Source organism: Garra rufa, chromosome 4, assembly GCF_049309525.1.
Source record: "Garra rufa chromosome 4, GarRuf1.0, whole genome shotgun sequence".
Lineage (NCBI taxonomy): Eukaryota > Metazoa > Chordata > Actinopteri > Cypriniformes > Cyprinidae > Garra > Garra rufa.
The window spans coordinates 7,082,517-7,108,565 of record NC_133364.1 but is presented as its reverse complement, the minus strand read 5'-3'; the positions used below and the strand labels follow the sequence as shown (position 1 = coordinate 7,108,565).

The 26,049-nt window shown below is 36.9% G+C and overlaps 4 protein-coding genes across 4 annotated transcripts; 3 read left to right on the top strand and 1 right to left on the bottom strand.

The window, feature by feature from the left end:
* The first annotated feature begins 388 nt into the window (after window positions 1-388).
* On the top strand, window positions 389-9,769 carry LOC141333523 (uncharacterized). The gene is made up of 20 exons (XM_073838552.1): window positions 389-586; window positions 912-1,105; window positions 1,218-1,310; window positions 1,412-1,507; window positions 1,608-1,718; window positions 1,806-1,929; window positions 2,718-3,134; window positions 3,219-3,465; window positions 4,188-4,366; window positions 4,451-4,676; window positions 4,829-4,971; window positions 5,723-5,972; window positions 6,110-6,228; window positions 6,792-7,041; window positions 7,144-7,250; window positions 7,474-7,723; window positions 8,288-8,397; window positions 8,538-8,796; window positions 8,903-9,057; window positions 9,240-9,769. Exons 1-20 carry the CDS (start codon window positions 556-558, stop codon window positions 9,242-9,244), a joined length of 3,366 nt encoding a protein of 1,121 aa, XP_073694653.1. The 5' UTR covers window positions 389-555; the 3' UTR covers window positions 9,245-9,769.
* A 152-nt stretch (window positions 9,770-9,921) lies between these two features.
* On the bottom strand, window positions 9,922-15,518 carry LOC141333525 (uncharacterized). Its single transcript, XM_073838557.1, has 7 exons — window positions 15,155-15,518; window positions 14,293-14,489; window positions 13,952-14,041; window positions 13,742-13,837; window positions 13,499-13,609; window positions 13,231-13,384; window positions 9,922-12,656 (listed from the first exon to the last, which is right to left on the bottom strand). The coding sequence occupies exons 1-7, from the start codon at window positions 15,186-15,188 to the stop codon at window positions 10,966-10,968; spliced, it is 2,373 nt and encodes a 790-aa protein (XP_073694658.1). The 5' UTR covers window positions 15,189-15,518; the 3' UTR covers window positions 9,922-10,965.
* A 1,439-nt stretch (window positions 15,519-16,957) lies between these two features.
* Window positions 16,958-18,054, top strand: LOC141333467 (tetraspanin-7-like). Its single transcript, XM_073838481.1, has one exon. It carries the CDS (start codon window positions 16,960-16,962, stop codon window positions 18,052-18,054), a length of 1,095 nt encoding a protein of 364 aa, XP_073694582.1. The 5' UTR covers window positions 16,958-16,959.
* Window positions 18,055-19,375: 1,321 nt separating this feature from the next.
* selenoo2 (selenoprotein O2) lies at window positions 19,376-24,890 on the top strand. Its single transcript, XM_073838558.1, has 10 exons — window positions 19,376-19,866; window positions 20,734-20,937; window positions 21,491-21,668; window positions 21,962-22,092; window positions 22,237-22,514; window positions 22,657-22,781; window positions 23,042-23,073; window positions 23,677-23,862; window positions 23,991-24,147; window positions 24,230-24,890. Exons 1-10 carry the CDS (start codon window positions 19,412-19,414, stop codon window positions 24,458-24,460), a joined length of 1,977 nt encoding a protein of 658 aa, XP_073694659.1. The 5' UTR covers window positions 19,376-19,411; the 3' UTR covers window positions 24,461-24,890.
* The last annotated feature ends 1,159 nt before the right edge of the window (window positions 24,891-26,049 follow it).

Below are 26,049 nucleotides of genomic sequence, written 5' to 3'. Positions count from 1 at the left end.
GACGTTGGTAAGGTGGCTTATGAATATTAATAAGATCACGTGATCGAAACTGCCGGAAGGTTACCAAAGCAACGGTGACTTGACTAAATTAAATATTCATGAGCCAAATCCACGGCCACGTCCTTCATAATAAAAGTCGCTTCAGTTTGACCAATTTTATAAATACGAACATAAATCTATAATGTTTCTGGACCCCCCCTGCCCCAGACCAGCCTAGATTAAACCACATTAATAGTGAAACGCTTACAATTCAACAGCGAAAGAAAAGAATGGTTTGGGAGCTGGGTTTGTGAGATGGCCTCGCAAAACTAGTATAATGTGGTTTTGCACCACCAGAGGGAGAACTCGAATTACACTGTAGACCAGACCAAAGCGGATTAGACCGGAATCTGTGTCGCTCAGTCCAGTGTTCTGAAACGAACGAAATGGACAGGTGGAAAGCGCGTCGAAATTAATAAGTATACCGTCGGATATCGCATTTCTTCTAAATTATGATACACGACTGTTGAGAATATTAGTTTCGAGATTGTTTAAACTTGATTAAAGTTGTAAACAATGGAAGCGCTTTGGACCAACACATTCGAAGGTGAGTAATTTCTTTTTCCTGTCTGTTTTTCTGTTTTAGTCAAATGCAACACAACATATCAAAATGTTAAAGTGAAAGCAATGTAAGGTAATGAATTCACTCATTTTCATTCTCACAATTATTACGCAACTTCCCTTTAGGTGAAAGCACATTTAATTTGTCACATTAACATATTTTAATTCATTTAATTTCTAAGGATTTTCTAAACCCAATGTAATTACAAGATATGCCAATTTAAATCCCGACTATAGTCACAGCTGATTATTACACATGCATTTGCTGGCTCTCATTGCATGTGTTTCCTATTTTCCTGTTTTTATAACAGACCCTCTTTCATTGATGAGTTTTATCATTCCACCGTCGAGGTTACTGTCTGCAGCAATGTGGCAGGTGACTGAACAAAGACAGGTGAAGCACTATGGGATGCTGGAGGAGTTTGTGACCATGGTGACAGAGACTGTGCCAGAGCTTCTGAATTACAATCAAAGAACCCAGCTGATACTTGGCTTAAGAGCAAGGGTAAGAAACGTCACGGTTCACAAAAACAGCTAATATATAGAAACCACCATAAAAAGGTTTGGACTTTCCAAGAGAGGATTGGTTTCAGTATTGTATCTCATACTTTCCACAGCGTCTTCTGGAGTTATGTCGTGGTAAACATCAGATTGACCTGAAAGATATTCAGCCTTACCTGGATCGAGACCGTGCTCCACGTGCCAATGAGGTCAAATCATGTTTAGAACCCCATTTGGAGGTTGTTGCAACATTACACTTGTACTTAAATTAAAATTCAAGCATATTTTAAATAGACTTTATATATTATAGGTGGTTGATGAAGACATGGAGGAATCTAATGCCTGTTTCTTAGACCTCATTCAGACCCTTATTAGCAACCCTGAAGAGAGAGAGAAATTCTTCCAGGTTACAAACACATAAACATGTTCACAACACTTGGTCATTCCATTTTTGTTTCTGAACCGATAAATAAATTAACATTTTTCCAAACCCTGTGTAATAATAGAACATTTTCCCAGAAGAATACGGCCCCAAATTTGACAAAAATCTACAGACACTCATGGAAGACTTCCTCTTGCAGTTTGATCTGATGATGTCCGTCCCAGATCTTTCACAGGTACATCAATAAAAATACAATGTATAAAATAATGGAACTTCATCACTGTATTGTTTCTATTACAATTGGTCTGATTTTGTTCCTCAGACAGTCTCTTGGCTCAGGACCTACCCGTCTCTTCTGCACAAATGCCTTCATTCAGTTTCGGTGCCAAAGCAGATGAAGACCCTGCTTGAACATCACAGAGCCAATGGAAATCTTCAGGACAATGGTAGAAGTTTTTATGTTAAATTACGTCATATACATGTGAAAGGTTGTATGAGATGCTTTAATGTTGTGTGAACACAAGATGCAGTATTGACTTTTGTTTTTGTGAAGATGTGAACCAGACGGCTTATACAATTAGAATGACAAAAGAACAGTTTCACCAACAAAACCTGAATTACAAAGGGATAGTTTCACTAAGGATAACCATTTGGGAAGTCTTAAAGGGAATAGTTCATTCAAAAAAGAAAATTACTTGCTCTTAGGCCATCCAAGATGAATTAATTTCTTCATCAGAACAGATTTTTAGAAATTTGGCATTACTGCAGTGAATGGGTGCCATCAGAATGAGATGAGAACAGTTGATAAAAACATCAGTAATTCACAATTAATCCACACCACATCAGTCCATCAGTTGTCATCATATAAAGTAAAAAGCAGCATGTAAGAAACTAATCCATAATTATGGCGTTTTTAATTTTAAACCATTGCATCTGGCCAAAAAACTTGTCCATAATCTGTGATAACACTTCCTAGCTATCATCATTTAACCATTTTGAAACTTAACTACTCTTCAGCACAATGGTAACCTAAAAAACTCTAACAACTGAAACACTTTTAAATATACAACAAAAGTGAACATTAAACAGGCTTAAAATAACACATTTACTTAATTAAACTAGAAGCAAATATCATTATGTTACACAAACACCTTTAGTTAATTACTTTCCGCACAAGCACTCGACAGTCCTTAACTTGATGTTTAATTTGTCGGTTTGTCTTTCTCTCTTGCAGAGTCTGTTCACTCGGCTCATAACAGCTGTACGTTTTCATCTCAGTCTCTCCCTCCGTTGGTTCGAGTCGTCATTTCCAGTGATCACACAGAATCCGGTGACCCTTCTGAATCGGGAGCCGATTCAGGTCATGACAAAGATGATTGCCACACTTCTAAAACCTTGTCTAATTCCGATACGCCCGGCTGGACAACTAAAAAGAGAAAATTCAAAGTAGAGATAGAGGATGAAGAGAATGATGATGATGATGATCAGAACTGGCCAATCACGAGTAGTTTTGTTGACGGCTCTTTTAGTGAAGAGCTGAATCTCACACATACTAAAAAATCCTCCAAAAAATCCTCTAAGAAGAAAAGAGACGACAGTGCAGACGTGTCCAGAGAGTTCACATTTATCAACCATTTGGGTGCATACACAGGTCAGTTCATGTAATTATTTTGATTATTGACTGTAATATAAGCAACTGAGCAAGTTTAAACGCTTTTCTGCTTCATTTACTCAGAAGAGTCTTCCTACCAGACCTCTGATGCTTCAAAAGTCCCTTGGTCAGAGGAAGAAACGTTCGGCCTCATTGATATATGGGGGAAAGACAGCGTCCAGCGGAGTCTGAAAGACTGCGCCCGCAACCGACACATTTTCAACCTCATCTCTAAGAAGATGTTCGAGAGAGGCTTTACCAGAACAGCAGAGCAGTGTCACACCAGGATAAAACGCTTGAAAATGAGCTTTCGACAGTGCCATGAAAACATGTGAGTTAAATCATGCATTCGCAGTCAACATGAAATCAAAATGCTTTCTTCATGAATAATTTTCGTTTCATTATTTATCATTGTGAAAGTCATTTAATGTTGGCTTTAAAGAAATATTTTAAGGTCAACAATTATGCACCAAATAACTTTATGTATAGTTAAAATAGATCCATGTTTTTACAAGACATTAACATGACATTTACTAAGTTAAATTAGTTAGCTTTTTGGAATTACAATTTTTGTTCAGCAAGGATGCATTCAATTGTGAAAAGTGACAGTAAGGGCTAAAAAAGATAATGTCATAAAAGATTTATTTTTTACGTAAATGCTATTCTCTTGAACTTCAGTTCAATCCTTTAAAAATGTATCACGCTTTCCACCAAAAAATATTAAGCAGCACAACTGTTTTCAACACTGATAATAATAAGAAATGTTTCTTGAGCAGCATATTAGAATGATTGACACTGATTGTCATGTGACACTGAGGACTGGAGTAATGATGCTGAAAATTCAGCTTTGCATCACAGGACATTTTAAAATAAATAAAAATCATAATAATACTGTTTTATTTATATTTTTGATAAATGCAGTCCTACTGACCTCAAGCTTTTGTACTGTAGTTTTTATGAAAACTTCAAAAAGTGAAACCAGTTTTTTTATTCTGGTTAAACTGGTTTCTTTCCTTTTATTGTAAGTGAACTGAACATGTGTTTGTTTGGCAGTGTGAAAGGAGAAAAACCGGAATGGAAGTTCTATGATGTGCTGGAGAAAATTCTGTACCGTAAAGAATCCACAGAACAGGAAGACACTATTAATGACATCAGCATTCCAGAAGAGCCCTCAGGACAGCAGGCAGAAGATGACACTGATTGGGATGTTCTCGGTCATGTCGGACTCGAGGGTACTCAGATTTTCTGGACATATTCTATGAACAATTTAAGACTTGCTATATTGTCTACTAAATTTTCATTTACACACTCCCAAGGCACCAGGAATATCCCATGGACAGACCAGGAGACGCAAACCCTCATCAGGATCTGGGGAGAGGACAAAACCCAGCGAGAGCTGAGAGGGGTTCTCCAGAATGGACACATCTTTGCCATGATCTCAAAAAAGATGGCCGCTCACAGCTACATCCGAACAGCAGAGCAGTGTCAGAGTAGAGTGAAAAGACTGAAGCTGTGCTTCAAACAGTCTTATGAGAGTAAACAGTAAGTTCTTTAACATTTTATCTTTATTGTAAAATAATTTGTGCTGTGATACAAGCAAAGCCATCCGACAATAGAAACTAGTCAATATAATTTAATGCACTGTTGTATTATTTGAAATAACTGAAAGTGGTATACTTGATTCTTTTTTGCAGAATTGAGGGCAAAGAGCCAGTTGAATTTAAATTCTATAAACAGATGGAGAGAATTATGGCTAATGAAGAGCCATGCTCGTCACAGATCAAAGAGGAGGAGCCAACAGACATGGAATATCAGGTGTACAAGTACCAGGAAATAGGTTTGTTCCTGTCATTCATGTAAGCTGTTGTTAGTCTACAGAACAAAAGTTTGGTGTCGGTATTTTGAAAGAAATTACTTATTTTATTTAGCAAGGATGCATTAAAGCATTAAATCAAAAGTGACAGTAAATACATTTTGAAATGTTACAGAAGGTTTCTGTTTCAAATGAATGCAATTCTTTTACATTTAGTCTTTTAGCAAACGCTTTTATCCAGAGTGACTTTTAAATGAGGACAATGGAAGCAATCAAGATCATCAAAAGAGCAATGATATGCAAGTGCTAATGCAAGTCTTTTAGACTTTATATTGACCAAAAATCCTGAGAAAGTTACAGTTTTCACAAAAATATGAAGCAGCACGGGTGTTTTCAGCATTGAAAATAATAAGAAAAGTTTCTTGAGAATCAAATCTGCATATTAGAATGATTTCTAAAGGATCAGACACTGAGACTGGAGTAATGATGGTGAAAATTCAGCTTTGTATTACAGGAATAAATTACATTTTAAAATATATTACAATAGAAAACAGTTATTTTAAATGTGAATAATATTTCACAGTTTTTACTGTATTTTTAGTCAAAAACACAAAAACATTCAAAAATCGTAACAACCCCAAACTTGGAACACGAGGAAACACTAGTTTAATTTATCTTTTAGCCATTTCATTTATCATGTATGGGAATTCGTCTAATATTTGTGTCTAATATTTGTAGTCACTGTGCAAATTCCTTTTTTTTTCACCCGACACAGAAACAGCAATCAACTGCATGGATGATAGAAAGAAGGTTGCATGGTCCGATGCCGAAACTCTGATTCTCCTCCAGTTATGGGGCAATGAGCAAGTCCAGCAGAACCTTCAACGCTGCCCTCATAATGGCCACATTTATTCAGAGATCTCGGAGAAACTGAACTCCCATGGATACCTGCGCTCTGCTGAGCAATGCCACACCAGAATCAAAAGACTCAAAATCAGCTACAGGCAGTGCAGGGACAGCATGAGGTCAGTGAACATATTGTGTTACGCAGCTCAAAATAAGAGTGTAATCACATTAGCACATTATTTATGAATATGGCTTGAGCACTAAATATAGTCTTGGGAGGTTTCTGCCTATAATTTCAGTATGTTTTTTTGTGCAGTTCACCTGAAGCTGAACGTGTAGAATTCAAGTTCTATGATCTGATGGAAGATATTTTTCAAAGGAACGCTGCCTCCAAAGTGTCAGGAGATAACGAATCCAACAATGGCATCAAATCAGGTACTTTTATTAAACATCTAGTTATAGTGTGCCAGATCTGAAATGTGTCTTCTTTTCTTTACTCACCCTCTGTCAATTCAAGATGCTGATGAGTATGCTTATTGAAACAGATTTGGAGAAATGTAGCATTCCATCACTTGTTCCCAATGAATCCTCTGCAGTGAATGGGTGCCGCCAGAATGACTCCAAACAGCTGATTAAAACATCACAATAATCCACAAATAATCCACACCACTGCAATCCATCTATTAATGCCTTATGAAGCGAAAAGCTATGTTTGTAAGAAACAAATCCATGGAGTCGTGTGGATTACTTGTGGATTATTGTGATGTTTATATCAGCTGTTTGGACTCTCATTCTGACAGCACCCATTCACTACAAAGAATCCATTGGTGAGCAAGTGATGTAATGCTATATTTCTCCACATTTGTTTTAATTTTATATCATAATACATAAAATAAGGGTTATATATTTTAGTATATGTTTTAGCCAAATAATTTTATAAATTGTAGGAATGTCTGTTTTTGATACTCCAGTGAAAATAAAGTCTTTCCTTCTGTCAGAATCTCAGGACACCTGCAGCAGTGTGGACCAGACAACATCCTGGTCAGACTCTGAAACTATAGCTCTAATAGACATTTGGGCAGAAAATGAGGTGCAGGAAGCTCTAAAAGGGACCATCCATAACATCCACATGTTTACTGATATAGCAGAGAAACTGAACAATCAGGGATTCTTCAAAACACCAGAGCAATGCAGATGGAAAATCAAGAACCTGACAAAGAATTTCCGACAGTGTTATGAAAGAAAAAAGTTAGTTTATTTTTGCTTGTTGACACAGGCTTTAACTTTTCATCCACTTTACTTTCTTTTTATCTAAGGTTTAATAATTTCCTCCATATTGTTCTCATCTAGATGTGGCATAGAGAAAGAAGATTGCAAGTACTATGATAAACTGGAGCAGGTTCTGGGTGATGAAGCCTTTTCTATGGATGTCTATGATGAAGATGATCACGATGCAGGTTTGTGACTTTAAAATTCATTCATTCATTCATTCATTCATTTTGTTTTGGGTGAATCTCACAGGTCACACTTCACTCCAAAATAAAAATTTAAAATCTAGAACAATTAAATCTCTTTTAGACATTTTAATTCATTCAGACATTATACTCTTTTGTTAGAATTGTAGTTAATGATTGTCTTTACAGTTATTGAGGGTTTTTTCATCCACTTGTTCCCCCTCAGAATTCCACCAGGCAGCCATGGTAGCCACATCTGAATCAGGCAGGAAGATGACCTGGTCGGACCGAGAGACACAGGCCTTGCTGGACATCTGGGGCGATGACCGTGTGCAGCACAGCCTCATGTCCTGCCCAAAAAACAGACACATATACAGATATATTTCAAAGAGAATGATGGCACTGGGTTTCAACCGAACAGGCGTGCAGTGCCACTCTCGTGTGAAGAGACTCAAGTCCCAGTTTTACTACGATGGGTGAGTGAGAACCAAACTCAGCATGCTTTAGTACTGGGTATATGTAAATAATGTTTAAAGTCTGTTATTGCATTGATAAAATTTCTTATGCTCAACAAAGCTGCATTTATTTAATTAAAAATACAGTAAAAACTGTAATAATGTGGAATATTATTACCAAACACGTTAATTATTATTAATTTATTCTTTATGAATGTAATTTATTGAAATTATTATTTTTTCTTAAAATGTAATTTTTTTATAGCATGGTTATTTAGAATGATTTCTAAAGGATCATGTGACACGGAAGACTGGAGTAATGATGCTGAAAATTCAGCTTTGCATCACAGAAATAAAATATATTAAAAAAGAAAAGTTTTTTAAATTGCAATAATATTTCATATTATTAGTTTTTACTTTATTCACGATCAAATAAATGCAGCCTCAGTGTGTATAAGCAACATCTTTCAAAAACAATTAAAAATGTGGTGTATATGCATAATGATACAGTATGGTAGCATGCTATTCTAAGCATCAATGTATAATATTTAGAATTCTCTTTCTACTTTTTAATATGTTTTTCAGCAGGGAGGAGTGTAAATTCTATAATCAGCTGGAACAGATTATTTTAAAAGACAGAACATCTGAAGGCCAGGACATAAGTGAGCTGGAATCTATAACAGATTCTGATTCAGGTATCAGTCATTTTAACAAAGAAACATAGTGTCCCTTTATATCTATATAAAAAGTTTTTCATGGTATGAAAATGCTTCAATATAATTCGTAAGGTTTTACATGTGATGCATTTGTATTTGTGAAATGTTTGCACACCCAGACTCCCTAGCTCTCTCCAAACCTCTCACTGCTGACGGGCCGAAGCTGGCATGGGGTGATAGTGAGACACACACTCTTATATCCATCTGGGGGAGCGATGCCATTCAGGAGAGGCTGAAAGGCTGCGTCAAACGCAAGCCTGTATTCCAGCAGATTGCACTGGTCATGGCCGAGAAGGGATACAGCAGGACAGATGAACAGTGTCGCTCCAGGATCAAAAGACTAAAGGCCAGTTACCGCCAGTGCCTTGACAATTACAGGTAGATTTTGACCTCAAAAGTGTTATTTAAATTGCAAATAAATATAACATGCAAATTAAATATAACGGTTATGTATTTTTTTTTTTTTTGTCATTGCAAACCATAGAAATGAAGGGGAGCAGGTGGAATGGAAGTTCTTCAAACAGCTAAATAAAATATTTGAGAAATACCCTCTAGATGATGCTGACACCACCACGGCTCAGGAGCCAGAGGCAGCTGGGAGAAAAAGCCTTAGCAGGTCTGCAAAAGCACAGAGCTCAGGTGAATCTGAATGTTGGAAATGTTTCTTATTTCTGATTTTAAAGGTGTAATTTTCACCAAAAAGTACAGCAATTACAGGGCATCAAATTACAAATGGACACTGAGATTTTATTTTATTAGAAAATGTACCTTTAATGTCAAATGTTAATGCAAATGCATATTTTGCTACTGTGCTTTTTCAGTCTGACTATGCCACACTTGACTGGAGGGGAAGCAAGAACCATATTCTCCTGGATATCTGGGCTGAGCAATATAGACCAGGTCTGACTGAGGTACTTTCTGTCTTGTGGACTGTGGAGGATGGTGAAAGGACACACACAAACCTTTTAATCGGCTGAATTCCAAGCATGATCTTGCCGCTAAGAAATCCAACACTTTCACTATCAAGCAACAGAAATACAGAACCTATCATGTTTAGGTTCTCTGTATACAAAATACAGCACACAGGCAGTGCATTATGCACATTTCTGAACATCTGAAAGACATTTACATAATGGTGCTGTTTCATGTGATCTCAGTTGATCATGTCTTCACAGGGTAAATTTTAACACTGAACTTTAATTTGTCTCAGTTGCTTGGCGGCTTTCATACAGCGTGAGTGGGATCGATTTGCATAGTAAGATGAAAACTGCCTTAGTCCTAAAGTCTGGAGGTATGAGGTCCTTACAACCTCAAACTGACTCAAGTAACAGTAATTAGAAGAACCAAGTCTGAACTTGTAGCAAAACTCTTTCATTGTAACAAATAAACATTTTAGAACATAATGGAATAACAGGAGGGAATTTAGTAAATCTTTTTCTTCCTGGTGCAGAATTATTTCTCATGAGTGCATAATCTATTCCAAAAAAATAAACTTCCAGAAAATGGATTTATATTGTATATTTGTATCATAAAAAGAAACAAATTTGTGCTACATGAGGAAAAACACTGAAAAGAATTTCCATTTTGTACAAAAGCATTAGCCTTTAAAGTATATTTGCTAGATTTAACAAAATTTAATATATACATTATACAATTGTAAGTTACTGTTACACAGGATAATGCCAAAGCTCACTGCTCAAATCTCAATCTCTTTTTAAGAGTATCCAATGTGTATTGGCATGAGCCAAATTAAGGATGAGTTTCACATCCAGTCAGAATCGGTACAGGAAATTTGTGTACAAAAACACACATCATTATTCAGTGAGGATGGAAAAGTGAACAGTATGGAAAAGTGGACAGTATTACTGTTACAGTGTATTTATCCAATATGCTTCTAAATTTTTGAAGTGGACAACCATTAAATTTTTTTTTTTTTTTTTTTTTGAGTGGTTTAAATCTCACACTGCTTTTGTTCTTAGGCATTTTACTGTGCAATAAACAGATTATTTATTGGTTTGTTTGTTGAAATGACTTGTCCAGCATGATTGAGATATCACAATGACTTTGACCAACACACCTTTTGGATTAAGGAACTCAATAATTGTCAACTGTAAGGAATAATTCATCCAAAAATAAAACTTGGCTGAAACCCTCAGGCCATTAAAGATCTAAATGTGTTCTATTCATTTGAACCAGTTTGGAGAACTGACTACCAATGAATCCTCTGCAGTGAATGAATCCTAAAGAGCCGATAAAAACATTCTGAAGGCACCCATTCACTGCAAAGGATCCTTTGGTGAGCAAATTTCTAAAAAAAAAACTCATCTACATCTTGGATGGCCTGAGGGTAATTTTTTTTAGTAAACTTTCTGGTGAACTATTCCTTTAAATGCCACAGACTATGTAGAGTATGCATTTAGAAAGTATTTCAGTGTGTAGTTTCAATTATGAGTTGCATAAAGCATGGTTTGGAAAACAAAATTATGTTACCTTTTAAAGTAATGACTAATTAATAATGTGTCAGCTAATCATTGTTCAACCTGCAGATTAAGGGCTTTTGGGTTCTGGTTTCATGCGGCTACGTGTTTGGTCATAGCTCCTTCTACGATTTCCTCGTTCAGCAAGGTGAGTTCTCTCATGCTTCCTAAGAGGCCCAGCGAACTTGAAGCTTCTTCCACAATGAGAACATTGCCACGGCCGCTCGCCCGTGTGGCTGAGCATGTGGTTCTTCAGGTGAGACGAGTGCTTGTACGTCTTCCCGCATCTTTCACAGGTGAACGGCCTCTCGCCCGTGTGCACACGCTCGTGTCTTTTCATGTTTCCGATCTGTGAGAAGGCTTTTCCGCAAATTTTACAGCGGAAAGGTCGTTCTCCGGTGTGTATGCGCAGATGGCATCTCAGCATTTCGGGTCCCGCAAATGTCTTGTTACAAAGGGTGCAAGGGATTTTGACTCGGGGTCTCTCGTGGTTGCGCTGGTGCTTTTTCAAGTCGAACATGTAGACGAAGGACTTGCCGCAGATGGAGCACAGATACTGGCGCTCACCTGCATGATAACCTTTGTGTCTTCGAAGGAGGCTGGCATAGATGAAACTCTTCCCGCACTGATTACACTGATATGAGCGCTCCATGGAATGGTAGCGGACGTGAATGGACAGCTTAAATGCTGTCGGGAAGCTCTTGTCACAGTGAGGACACTGGTGCAGGTTCTCCGATGTGTGGCATTCGCGGTGAATCTTCAAGTATGAGCCTTGGGAGAAGCTTTTGCCACAGATGGTGCACTTGTATGGTTTTTCACCAGTGTGCACACGGATGTGCTTGATGAGGTCTGCTTTCTTACGAAAGGTCTTGACGCACTGCATGCATTTGAAAGGTCTGGCGAGCGAGTGCGTTTTGATGTGATTGGTCAAGAAGCTGAGGCACCTGAAGCTTTTGCCACAGTCTGAACACTGGAATGGCCGCTCACCTGTGTGGGTGCGCATGTGATTCCTCAGCAAACATTCAAAGCGAAACTCTTTGTGACACTCGGGACAGCTGTGCCTTTTCTCCTCCTGCGTTGTCTGTGACTCAGAAGGAGCGGAAGCTGCCTTTTTGGAAACTGTAGCTCGAGGTGGACTGCTCTTTCTGTGGATGATGGACTTGACAGACGGTGGTCTTTCTATGACAGGAACGTAGATGGTCTCCTCCCTTACAATTTCAACAGGATTTGGAGGCAAAACTGGTAGAGAGATGCCCTTTCCAGTTAATTCTGAGATCCACTGCTCTAAACTGACTTGCCTCACTCCTGACGTTTCCACCATCTCTGATTGCTCTAGGAACTGCAATTGAGTTGCCTCCTCTCCCTCGTTCTCAAACTCTGACACCACCACGGTGGAGCCGTCTGCGGTTAGGTAGATCTGCTGGACTTCACAGACGCCCGAGTCTTTCTCTTCACAAAGTACCTCTTCTTGTTGTAAGACTTCCTCTGCTTCTTCAGTGGTAGCTATTGTTGTAAACTCCTCGCTGTCAGCTAAAGGCTCAGTCTCTTCTGTGTAACTCTGAGAAGGGCTCATTATGGCAATGGCTGCGTGATCAGACTCTGATTGGTTCTCTGTGCTTTCTGATTCAATGATAATCGTCTCTTGTGCAATGGAGGTGGGGGGCAAAGTTTCCTCATTTTCAATGGTAATGGCAGGCGAGACTGTTTCTTGTGCGATTGGATGAGGCAAACAAACTACCTCAGCCGTAGAAGGAATGGACACTATAAAGACCAAAAGAGAGGAAACTTTAGAAAATATTTAGATAACAACCAAGGCTATTATAATTTACTAATACCATACAATAAAAATATTTTCATTACTTGAAATAAAAAAATTTAAACTTATTTCAGCTAATTTCAGATACTAAAATAAATAAAACTTACTTAATAAAAATAATATAGACATATTTAGAAAAGGAAAAAAAAAAAAATGACAGATACACAACAAAACTGACTTAAATACTAAAACGTTAACTAAAATTCAAATAAAAATAACTAAACAACAATAGTGTATCAATTGTACTAGGTCACATTTTACCACAACATAATACATAGTATAAATTAAAATTAGTTTTACTGTCATAATAAAAAAATTAATGTATACAAAAATCAATAATATTTTCAGGATGATACAGTGTTGTTTTGTCACATTTCTTTCTTTTGATTTTAGGGTGAAATATGACCCAGGCATGTTTTGAAACTTTCATATTAATAAAATATAAATTAAATGTCTCACTAGGTTTTAGTTATTCAACACATGCAAACAAATATGATACAGTAGCAACAGAAAGCTCACTTTCACTGATAACTCTTTGAGATTGCTCATTGTTTCTTGCATGTAGTCTTTTGGTTTTGAAGTGCTGGAGAACATCCTTGATCTCAGCTGGATCTGAGAGTGGCTGCACAATCTCTTCCATCATTGAGAGGCCTCCACAAAGCCGTGAGGCTGTCTGCAAAATTCAACATAAGATTTCAGATCAGATTTCATTTTAAAATGTTTGGTTTGCTGTTGTAGATGGACAATTTTCCTCAATGCACTTTGCAATCTTTCACTGAAGACACACCTCTTTCAGGTTGGGCACTGGCAGCAGATCTTCCACTCGAGACAGGAACTCCCATGCAAGGCTCTGTAATACTGCATCATATCCTGATCCATATTCTACAGGGAAGACATGCTGAAGACACAAACAGGGGTGAAACATGGAAAAACATGAAACAATTGTTATGCATGCTTCATTTACTCTCCTCACAGAATTGTGAAGAGGAAAGATGCACTTAAAGACAGGAAAGAGGCAAGCAAATCTAACCTGGATGAAATTCTCTTTCTTTTCTGTGTCCTCTAAAATGCCGTGCACCATTCTGATAAATTGGTTATTGATAATCTCACTTTCCACATCTTTACACTGTAAAAAAAAAAAAAAAAAAAAAAAATACAAGACACTGATTACTTATGCAACATCTAGCAAAAAAGAATTTCTGTATATGATTAGTACAATTACAAAAACAACAATAATTACTCTATGTGTGAGATTTCGAAGAGAATCCAGATGTGCTTGAATGATCCACAGATCTGGCATTTTATCTTTCAGACAAAGCTCCAATATCACCTAAAATAAAAATAAAATAAAATAAAGTTAAATCAAACTATGAAATATTAAATATAAACATATATACATATATATATATATATATATACATATATATATATATATATATATATACACATATATATATATATATATACATATACACATATATATATATATATACATATATATATATATATATATACATATATATATATATATATATATATATATATTTATATTAAATAAGATTTTGCTTAACTAAGATTTACCTTTTTCCGCAGGTGAAAGATCAGTTTATTAACCAGACTTCGACTCATGATGTCTGGAACAGTTTCTGTCACCAGCACCACAAATTGCTCAAATTTCCCGTACTGTGTCACATTACGACGCTGAACCACCTGCCATAGAAATGCTGACATAAGCCGAAGAGGCGGCACAACCAGACGCAGTGCAGAGAGAGGGAGAGCTTGAGGGGGAAAGGAAAATAAAGACAGTGCAGATAAATATCAGAGTACTATATAAAAAGATCTTAATAATTTTGATAAAACTTATGATGATGAATTTAACTGTAATTTGGATTTAAAATTAAATTCTTGTTTTAAGGAATTGAATGGATACACATTAATTTATATGTAACCATTTTAATAGACAAGTTTTATCAATGCCACTTGAAAAAATCAGGCTTATAGTTGTGAAGCTAAGCAAGTTAATCTGTTACAGGTGGAGTGCAAAATATATATTTAAAAAATGATATATTGTACATTAATCTTTTCTTGCATGCTGAGAACTTTAACTACCCTTAAAAATTAAACAAAACAAATTAAATCTTGTTTTAATGAGTACTTGTAAGTCATAATATAAATACAGTTCTATTCTAACTTGATTATAAATGTATTCTAACTGTCATTATTCAGCGTGGACACTTTTTTAGAAATATTTTTCAACAATAATACAGTTCCAATAATGGTTAATTGAAGAACAAAACAGGATTTTTTTACAGGGCACTTTCTAAAATATAATATAACCAAATGTGTTTTGAGGTGTGTGGTGTGTGTGTGAGTAACTTTAATAGGATTGGTTGTGCTAGCTTCACTCTCTTAGCATTTAGCTCACAAGCTAAATAAAACTCACCCGCCTCGCGACTCTCTACGTTAAGGATTTCCATTATTAAAGGTTAGAATAAATCGATATTTGTCTTTTAATCAAACTCTGAACGCCTCGTGTCACTGAATTAAACCATAATAGCGATTAAACGCACTGGCGAACGACTGTCGTGAAGTTCACCGAAGCAACGAACAACAACGCTCAACCGGGATACCGGAAGTTGCCGGAAGTAGGTCTTTATTCCGCGCTTTTTGAAGACGTTTGAACGTGCACGACACCGCATCAGGTCTGGCGGAGAACGGGTGCGCTGTCACCTGTTGTGAAACAAAATGTGTCACTTTATATATTTAAAAAGTGATTAAAGGATACATGGCATTACAGATGTAAAGTCCAACTTTTGTCCTACAAGGAATTCCGTAACGTGTAAGTACAATCAAACAGCAAATACACAGTAGTAGAATAGTAGTAAATATTTAGGATTTACTGATAAAATAACTGACAGCATTTTAAAAGTTACAGAGAAATTATACCTTTATTTGAAATGGATCACTGGCTTTTACTGACAGATGTTAATTTCTGAGAAGCACCTCATAAACACATTAATTAGAGGAGGAGACAATAAAGAATTCATTGGAAGGAGGGAATGATGCTGCTGAAAAGGGGGTCCCATTTCTCAAGCTGTTTCATATGTCTGCTGAGGGAGATACTGCTATATTCATAAATTTTATAAATATGGATCTTCTTCACCATGAAGGTGGAGTACTGAGTGTTTCCTCTGTGGTGTTTTTGTGCTTGCACAAGGAAAAGGCTGGCTAGAGTGTGACAAAATGCCTAATATAAATAGAAATTCAAATGATCACTACATTTATTATGGGGGGAAGTGTGTAATTTGTGCTATAAGTTGTCAAGAAAGGAGGTTAGTGATTTTGTAGTGTGTCTTGATGATGTTTCATTATCTTACATGAGTATTGAGGTCTGTTAACTTTGTTTTTTGCTGTTTTACATGGTTAAGATGTAACTGGAGAACATGGACCTCAACAAGAGAAAAAGCAAAGGTATGTCAAATAGCATTCTTCCTTTTTATGTTTGTGCTTAAATGCATGCTTCAATTATGAATTATACCTTAATATAAATACTTCTTACAAATATATATTTAGAATTAAATTAAAATCAATTACTAGTGAAAAATTTAATTAAACAAAAATATTTCTGGACCTGATAATGAGGAAAAAGCAGCCAACAAAGTCAACATACATGGACATTTTTAATGCTTCTTTAAAGTTTTGTTTTAATACCACCAAATTGCTATAAAGTAAACTATAAAGTATGTCCTTGAATATGCACCAACACACATAACATGATTAAGTAATTCTGAAAATCTATAAGATTTCATCTAAAAACAAATCAATACCAACGTTGTAAAGACATTTGATTGTTAAAGGCCTATAAAGACCACGTACTGATCAGAACAGACATTTATGATCCTGAACCGGTGGCTCCTGCACCAGTAGAGGGAGATCAGGGCGGTGTGGGTTAACAGCATCATAGCCATATAATCACCAACCCCCCTTCATATCGTCAGAGACGCAGTGTAGTCAGACGGCCATTGCAGCAGCATCAAGAGAGTGTAAGAAATGTTGCAAATAAACATCGGAGAGAGGGCAGAGAATCTGCAGGCGAAGATAAGCATGCCATGCGTTCATCCAAAGACGATTTATGGTGAAACGAGGGTTTGAATAGGCGCTGGTGGGTTGATGACCGGCCGTAAAACACAGGCAGCAGAGATGAGGAAGGACGACAAACAAAGGGAGGAGTAAAAGAGAGAAAGTGAAATGGTGGTAGATAAAGCGCAAGACGGGGCCATGAGCTCTGCACCACCTTACGACTCGCTACCAGCCCGGCCAAGCCCCTGCCGTGCAAAAGAGTGGGAAAGAGAGCTGCATGGTGCTCAAAGACTGTCGTCCCCACTTCGACCAGCTCTACCTTCCGTTTCCAGACGGCCTTCAGCGCTCCCTGGATATCTACTCTCACCCTCCCGAGAGTACACTGACCAACAACAACGTCTTTCATTATCATTGTGCTCGGAGGCTTCGCTGGCGCCCCCTGTGCCTGTAGTGGGTGCTGCCCCACCGTGCTGCCGGGCAGTGGGAGTCATGCCCTTGCTGCGCCTTGCACTCCTGATTTTCAGCTTTCTTTTTTGGGCCGCAGGCCTTGCCATTTTCACCCTAGGGGTCTGGGCGCAGGCTTCACTATCCGACTACATGCTACTCTCGGCGAACCGCTACCCAAATGCACCCATCATCTTGTTAGGCACAGGTGCTGCTGTGACCGCTTGGGGCTTTTTGGGATGCTTGGGAGTAGCTGCCAACCTTCCTTACCTTCTACGGGCATACGGCTTCTTCCAGTTGGCTACACTCGTGGGTGGACTAGCGGCAGGTCTATCGGGGCTCTTCTACAGGGAAGATATTGCTGAAGGATTCCGTAGCGGGCTTAAGAGAGCTGTGTTGGACTATGGAGAAGATGAGGGCCGCGCAGATGCACTGGACAGCCTGCAGAGAGCGCTTGAGTGCTGCGGTGCTGAGGGTTGGCGTGATTGGCTCATGTCTGATTGGGCTATTCAAGATGCTGTTTACTCAACAGTAACTTTGGGGAATGATTCCTCCGCTGTGTCGTTACCAGACAGTTGCTGTAAAAAACGCAAAGGCTGTCTCAATAGACCATTGCCAGAACGTGGATTTGGGGACATTGAGATCGCAGGGATTCACTCTCACGGTTGTTTCCGTAAAGTCTTCAGCTTGGTAAACGACAACGTCTTTCATATTGCAGCAACAGTCCTGGGCCTTGCTTTCACCCAGGTGGCCGGTATAGCTCTCGCATGTCTGCTTGCCAATCGTCTTTCACCCAGACTGCGAAGACAAGCCCGTTGAAAATAAAGCTTTCATATTGTTGCTGCAGAATCAGAATTCAGATCTGTTTTTATGGACGAGACCAGTTAAAATTTTTTGGACAAAAGCAACAAATAAACACTGCAAGTGTTTTGTATATATTTTGATGAATGTTTAGCTAGAGCAAAATTTGTGCATTATATTGTGTATAATTAACTTTCGGATTGTTGCATGACTCTGAATAACTTGTGTTTTTGTCCAGTAGTCAATTTAGCTAAGTTATATTGCTGACTGAAATATTATGTATAAAAAGTTAGAAGTAGTCTATATACTGTAGTTTGTCTCATATGTATTCTGGCCCATTAGAGATGTTACACTGAGTGCATGTGGTTTATTTCAGTGTCAGACTTCTAAACTCTTTTGCACTTCTTTATCAGCATGTAATTTACATTGATTATACAAATATTGTCAATTAAAAGAAAGAAAGCAGACAAAATACTTTTATACTATTAAATAACTTAACTTTGTTATTATTTGATGTTCATTTCTAAAGAACAAGACATTCTTTAGAAATGGACATAAAATATTAACAATGTTAAGTCAATTTCTAATATAGAATGCATGACCAATTGCATAATGTTGTTGCATTAAACTTGTTTTAGTGACAATAATTTGATTATTCATAATTGTGAATTGCCACTTGCAACCCATTTCATTTAATATTCTGAAACAGAATATTCAAGAAGAAAAATGCTACTTGGTTTTTATTTATTGGGATCTGATTCTCAATCTTGTGAAAATAAAAATGATATTAAACTCATTGAAAAAAAAAATGTGTTGAACAGCTGCATGCTATATAGCAACTATTAACTTTGTAACCCACGTTTGAAAAGACTATTCACAGCTACATCTGGTTGGGAGTTTGAAGCAAAACTGTATTTTATTGTGCTTTTTAAAATGGATGGACACTTGATTTATGTTTTGGCTCCCGAAAGGTAGCTGACCAAACCTCAATCTGCGATTTCAAACAAGTGTATTTATGATAGTCTGTATTTCTTTATCACAACCCCTGCTGCAATTACAAGCAAGGAATGAATTATTGGCAGTGCTGCCTGCCTCTTTAATGGCCTGCCAGGTAGTGGATTGAAATTTATCTCAATTTCAACCTGCAAACAACTATGATTAGATCCTTCAGACAGCTCTTGCGGTAAAATGTATTGCGGTTGTGATACTGCAGACACTGCATAGTTTGAGATAGATAGATAGATAGAGAAAGAGATTTGTTGTGGTGTGCTCAGTGTTGAGTCATTAATCCCTTGAAGGATTATGTTATTCTTGAGCAGAGCTGCAAAGGGATCACAGTACAAGTGCAGCAGCACAAACTCTCATTAATATCAGAATGGCCCAACGTGTCACACCACTGCAAAGACTAAAGTTCAACAACGTTGCATTGAAAAAACTTCCGCTGGATTCGTCACTAGAACCCGGCTCACGGACTGTGACAGGAGCATGCTTTTCCCGTGTCCAGCCGCAGCCACTGCTCAAACCCACATTCGTAGCGCTATCCGAACCGGCTCTTGCTTTACTGGGACTGAACGCGGACGATGTTTTACGCGACCCGCACGGGGCTGAATATATGAGCGGCTCTCGGTTGATTCCGGGCTCCGAGCCCGCTGCGCACTGCTACTGCGGACACCAGTTTGGTCATTTCGCTGGGCAGCTGGGTGACGGTGCTGTGTGTTATTTGGGGGAGGTGGAGGCCGGTGCTGAGCAAAGTGCTGACCCGATCAGTACAAGCCCCTGTGGTCGGTGGGAAATTCAGGTTAAAGGCGCTGGTCTGACGCCTTATTCTCGGTACCGTTATTTTGGCCTCACTGCATTAATTAATATAGCCTAGGTGACACTTTATTTACAGTGTAATTATACATTTAAGAATCATGCAATATTAATTTACTACATGTAGGCCTACTTACTATATGGATATGGTTTAAATTAGGGGTTGGTTTATGGTTAGTTGCATGTAATTATGCATAATTTATTGTTATTACTGTAGTAACATGTAAGGTTTAACAAGAATGCCATAAAACAAAATGCTACCCTATGTTAAGAATAAGATTTTGGCATCTTGTTTTTTTAAAAATAATAACTAATGTATTATGCACAAACATATTGCAAATATATGCCATTTTCATTATAATATATATTTTTATATAATGTAATATAATGTATTTTTAAACGTGCTGTTAAATGCATCTCAACCTATTTACTACATCTGATTTACTGATCATTTGCTCTTCTTGCAGTGTTTAAGGAAAATATGTTTTTGTTGATACGAAATACTGCATTTCACTTGTGTTTTTGGAATGAAGCTAGTGTAATTCTTAAGAACATAACTGTGTTGTAAGTGGATTTTACAATCTTAACAATGGCTAGATTGTGGTCTAACTTAAGTCAATCTCTCTTTCACTATAAATAATGAGCCTAAATCCATTCTTAACCCATAACTTTATTATTATAAATTTGTATTATTATAAATTTATCTGTTTATGAGTTACGTCACAAACCCTTAATGTCATAATGACACATAAAGTTATGCACAAGTAAAAGGAAAATAAAGCATGTAAAAAAAAAAAAAAAAACACAAAACCCAAAAAAAAAATGGGTAAAAAATTTTCACGTTTTGTTTTTTAAAAATTAAGCTTCAATATCTGTGTACTGTAGGCAGTCTGATGGGCGTAAAGTGCTCCGCTCCAGCATTCGAGAGTTCCTGTGCAGTGAGGCGATGTTTGCGCTGGGAATTCCCACAACACGAGCAGGATCCCTGGTGACCTCTGACCTTTATGTCCAGAGGGATGCATTCTACAGTGGCAATCCCAGACCAGAGAGGTGCTCAGTGGTTCTCAGAATAGCACCCACCTTTATCAGGTTGAGCACTTCTATTTATATCTACCCACAGACACACAGAAATGCATTTCTCACATTACCTTTCCATAATGTCAAGTTGTACAAGTAAAAGAAAGTTAAAACTCACGAAGTTAGCTAAACAGAGAAACTATTTATTGAATTGTACAATCTTAATACTGGGTTTTAGTCTCAGCAAAGACTGTAGAGAAGCTGTTTAAGGGTACTGCAGGTCCACAATGAAATGTGATAAATCTCTCATGAGGCCTTTTTTTAGATCTTACTCATTTCCAAGCTTGTCCAAGTTGAGTATGCACAATAAAGTCTTAAAACCTAAATACTGCCATCTACCGGTCGAATATATTCAGATCGTCAGCTCATTAGTAGAGACTCAAAGACCTGAAATTGGTGTGTCAGACAAAGGAGAGATGCAAAATGTGCAGTGTTGGGGGGCCTCCAGGAACGTGGTTGGGAACCACTGCTCTAAATGATGAGATCTACTGAAACTGGTCCTCATTAAATTGTACTGATTGTTTGCACTGTACCTTGACTCAAAACTCTCTATATTTCTCACCAGATTTGGCTCGTTTGAGATCTTCCATCCTGTGGATGACTCCACAGGTAGACATGGCCCTAGTGTTGGACGGCCTGACATCCGAGCACAACTTCTGGATTATGTCATTGAAACATTCTACCCTGAAATACAAAGAAGACATTCAGACCGCCAGGAGAGGAATGCTTCCTTCTTCAGAGAGGTTTTAATAATAATACATATTGTATAGACAAGCTTTACTTTTATCACTACTACCTTAAAACACAAATTGAATTTACACTCTTAAAAAATAAACATCCTTTGAAACGTTTTTAAAAGCACCTTTTTATTAGTTTAAAGAACATTTTAATAATCAGAACCTTTTTTCACTATAAAGAAACTTTTGTGCATTAAAAAGATTCCATGATTGTTAAAGGTTCTTCATGGAACCATAAAAAAGCCAATAATGAACTCTAATGTTTAAGATTGTATTGATATTGATATATTCCCTGCAAGGTGACTGTGAGGACTGCCAAACTGGTTGCCCTGTGGCAAAGTGTGGGATTTTGCCATGGTGTTCTCAACACAGACAACATGAGCATCTTGGGACTCACTATAGACTACGGCCCATTTGGCTTCATGGACAGGTTTGTTTAGCTCTAAAGAAACTGTGCAAAAAATGCAGTAATTGCAATTAAATTGCATCCTGAAATAAGTTGTATATTAGTGTATTCTAATTATTTGCTTGTATATTAGTGTATTCTAAAAATCTATGTTGTTGTCAATTGCAGGTTTGACCCTGAGTTTGTGTGCAATGCCTCGGATAAGAAAGGCCGTTATTCTTATGAAGCTCAGCCATATGTCTGCCGCTGGAACTTGGCACTTTTGGCAGAAGCTCTTGGTGCAGAGCTCCAGTCAGCCAAAGCAGGGGTCATTTTAGATGAGTTCATGACCATTTATCAGGACTTCTACCTGGGCAACATGAGGAGGAAGCTGGGTCTTCTGAGAAAACAAGAACCAGAGGACGTGGAACTGGTGGCTGATTTATTGAAGACTATGCACATCACAGGTACAATGAATGTGAGGAAATATTTCCGCCTTTCCATTGATTAAAACTGAAAAGTTGGATGGAAGCTGATTCGGATTACCCAAAAACAGATTACTTACCTAATATTTTGATTCTCTTTCATCCTCCTCTGTTCCATTACCAGGTGCAGACTTCACAAACACATTTCGCCTGCTGAGTGCCGTGTCCTGTCCTGTAGGTGAACAGAAGAGCACAGACTCAGTAGTGAAACTGATTGTGGAACAGTGTGCTTCGCTGGAGGAACTAAAGGTTGCCAACCATCCTACAATATAGCCCGGGGAAGGGGATCTGCACCCTCTCAGGGTCTAAGATCTTTATACTAATAAACAATTTAATATATTTTTCACCAATTTATGCATATCAACAAATATGTGTTTTTTTTATTTTTAGACTGTGCAGTGTTAGAATCAAACAAAAGTTAAAAAAAAATTTAAAAAGTTTTTAAACTTTTTAAACCAAAGTGTAATTTACCTGTACTCTGCATTCTTCTCTTAATATGATGCTGTCAGCACATTGCAAGAAAGGCAAGGCAAGAGAATTGGTATGTTGTCTGAATGAATTTGCACTGGTTTGTCTTTAAAAACAAAGCTGAAAAAACATTATAAGCTCTAAACAGGTAGTGTAAAAATATTTATGCACAGTTATTTGTCATGAATATTCATGTAATTTGCTCCATTTATTTTATTTTTTTCAGGGTTGTTGAGACCAGTGCAATTTACTATCATTGAAATATTATAACAGTTTTTATTAATACTTTGAATCATTTTTTTTTTTTTAATTTTCACTTAAATGTTATTTTCAATAAAATTGTCATCTCTAGGTTTTTGTATATGCCTATATATTTTTAATTTATTTATTTTATTTCAGTTTCAGTTGTAGTTACTTTATTACATTTGAGTAATGTTGCATTTTAACTAGCTAAAAACAAATGTATTTTATTGTATATTATTTCAGATAATGTTTATTTTATTCCAAGCAATTATTTTTTTAAATAATTACACTTTTAGTTACAGTAACTGTAATAACCGTAGTTAAAACCTAATAATTTTTTAAGCTCAAAAGTAAAAAGGAGGTTTGGATATACTTAATACTTAAACTATTATTTCCTCATTTTAATTTATTGTTCCTCTGTGTCCATTCTTAGTGAGTTGGAGATGATTCTCTCCATGGCTGAGTCAAATCCAGGTATGCTCAATATGGTAGCCAATCAGCCAGAGGTCGCCAAGCAACTGGAGAAGATTGGCAGGTTAAAGGAGCTTCTCTTGATCAATGAGGCGGAGCTAAAAATCAAGCAGAGAGATAATTGGCAGAGATGGGTGAAACAATACAGGTATAAATAAATATTAATGAATATACCATTTTTAATAATTTAATGACTGAATAAAAGCAAGAAAAACTTATTTAAATGACTATGAATTGAAAGTCCAAGGCTTTTGATTTTTCTGGTCATAACATTAGGCAACGTCTGTCCCATGAATGGGATGAAGCGAGTGACTCTGATGCAGTAGAGAAAGAACGGGTTAGATTTATGAACTCCACTAATCCTGCTGTTGTGCTGCGGAATTACATCGCCCAGAATGCAATTCAAGCAGCTGAAAGGGGTGATTTTACAGAGGTAAGAGGTCATTGAAATGGAGGATCAAAAATATGAAATTTTGTGGTGTACTGTATTATTCCCCTCAAAAATTCCCTTTCAGGTTCAACAGCTGCTTAAGGTTTTGGAGAACCCTTATTCGGTCAGTGCGGACCTGGAGCATCCAGTATGGTCAGCAGGAAATGGGTCAGACCAAGCTGATGGCAACATTATTAAGGGGCAGGAAGTTAAGGAGATCACAAAAAGAAAAGCAGCAGCTGATACTCACCAGATCCCATACAACAGTAAACCTCCTGCATGGGCCAGAACGATCTGTGTCACATGATCATCTTAAAGCCTCCCAAACATCACTGCCCAATCCAATACAGAAAGAAAGCATGAGAAAATTTAAAATGTGATTCTCTGTCTTCTTGATCAGGTATGTTAGTGTTGAGGGAGGCAGCACACAGCACTCCACTAAAATATCAGATATTGCAGAAATGGCCAATGTCAATAGGTACAATAAGGCATGCTTTTTCTAAATTATTATTTTTTTATTACTATGACATTGAGAAACTGATTAAATTATTCATAGTTTTGATTTCTGCAATGATCTGATTAATGAAGACTCAGATGTTAAGCTTAGCAGGCCTGTCTGAGTTTGAAAAACAAGGAGTGTCCTATGTACACACACACTTTTAATAGATAGTTCACCTCAAAATGTACTAAATTTACTAGCTTGCTTTTTTAAAACACACAAAATAAAAGTTTAACCGAATGTCCAACCTGTTACAAGTGGTTGCCTTTTTTATATTAAGTTGCAAAAAGCACTATCAAAGGTCTTCTAAAGTCTTCCATACAATTCATTTTGTGAGATACAGAGGCATTTTAATTAAAAACTGATATATAAAGCCACAAATCAGTCAGTCAGTTCAGTTGATTCTGTGTAAAAAAATTATTTATAGTAGTTTCTATAATAAGTGTTCTCTTTATATCATGTTTATTGCCTCCCTTTATCCACTATTTTATAATAGGCCATTATTCACAAGTAGCTGGACTCAGATAAACGAACCACATTACAAAAACACTGTGGTCTGATTGAAAGTACTTTGCATTATTCATTCAGCAGAGCAAATCATTCTAAATCCCTTAAGTGTTATTTGAATAATATTCAAAGCAGCTGATTAGTGTCAGCTTTAAAAATATTTAAGACAAATACACAGTTTAAAAAGATCTGAAACATGTAAAAAAAAAAAACTTTAATCTGAAACTGCTTATTTTACAAGGGTCAATATAGCTTAGTTTTATGCTACTTTTAATAATTGAAACATTACAATAAAACAGTGTGTTTTAGGAACTACAAAATGGCTACATCTCAGAATTAATATTTGTTTGGTGCATAACACATGTTTTAAGTATGTGGAATCTTTACTTTTCTGGGACAAAAACACAAAAAAGGAGAATTCATTTACGTTTATACAAGTAGTTGTCGTATAATACTACTTTACAAGCAGATTATACATTAATCTATCCCTAAACAAAACAGTTACAATACTAGTACCTGATGTCGCTGCTAATGAAGCTATTTTATATGTATTACAGGAATGTACAGTTTTAAGATGTGGTCATTAGTTAAATGGAAATTTGGTTATTAAATCAGACCTTAATTAGCCTATAACTAATGGAAAAAATTCCCTGGTCTTTCTATATAGATTCTCTGTAAAAGAACACATGAAAATATCTATTTAGCATAAAGGACATTTAATACTTGGGATAATGAGGGATTAGTGGTCAAATTGAAGACGGAATGCAAAGTTACTTACTTAGTGAAGCAAATCTATGAGATTTAAGATGCAATTTGAATAGTACTCAAAGCAGCATGATGCATGAGACACACACTTCATTTCAGCTGGGCAAAATATACAATGGCTATATGTTGTTACG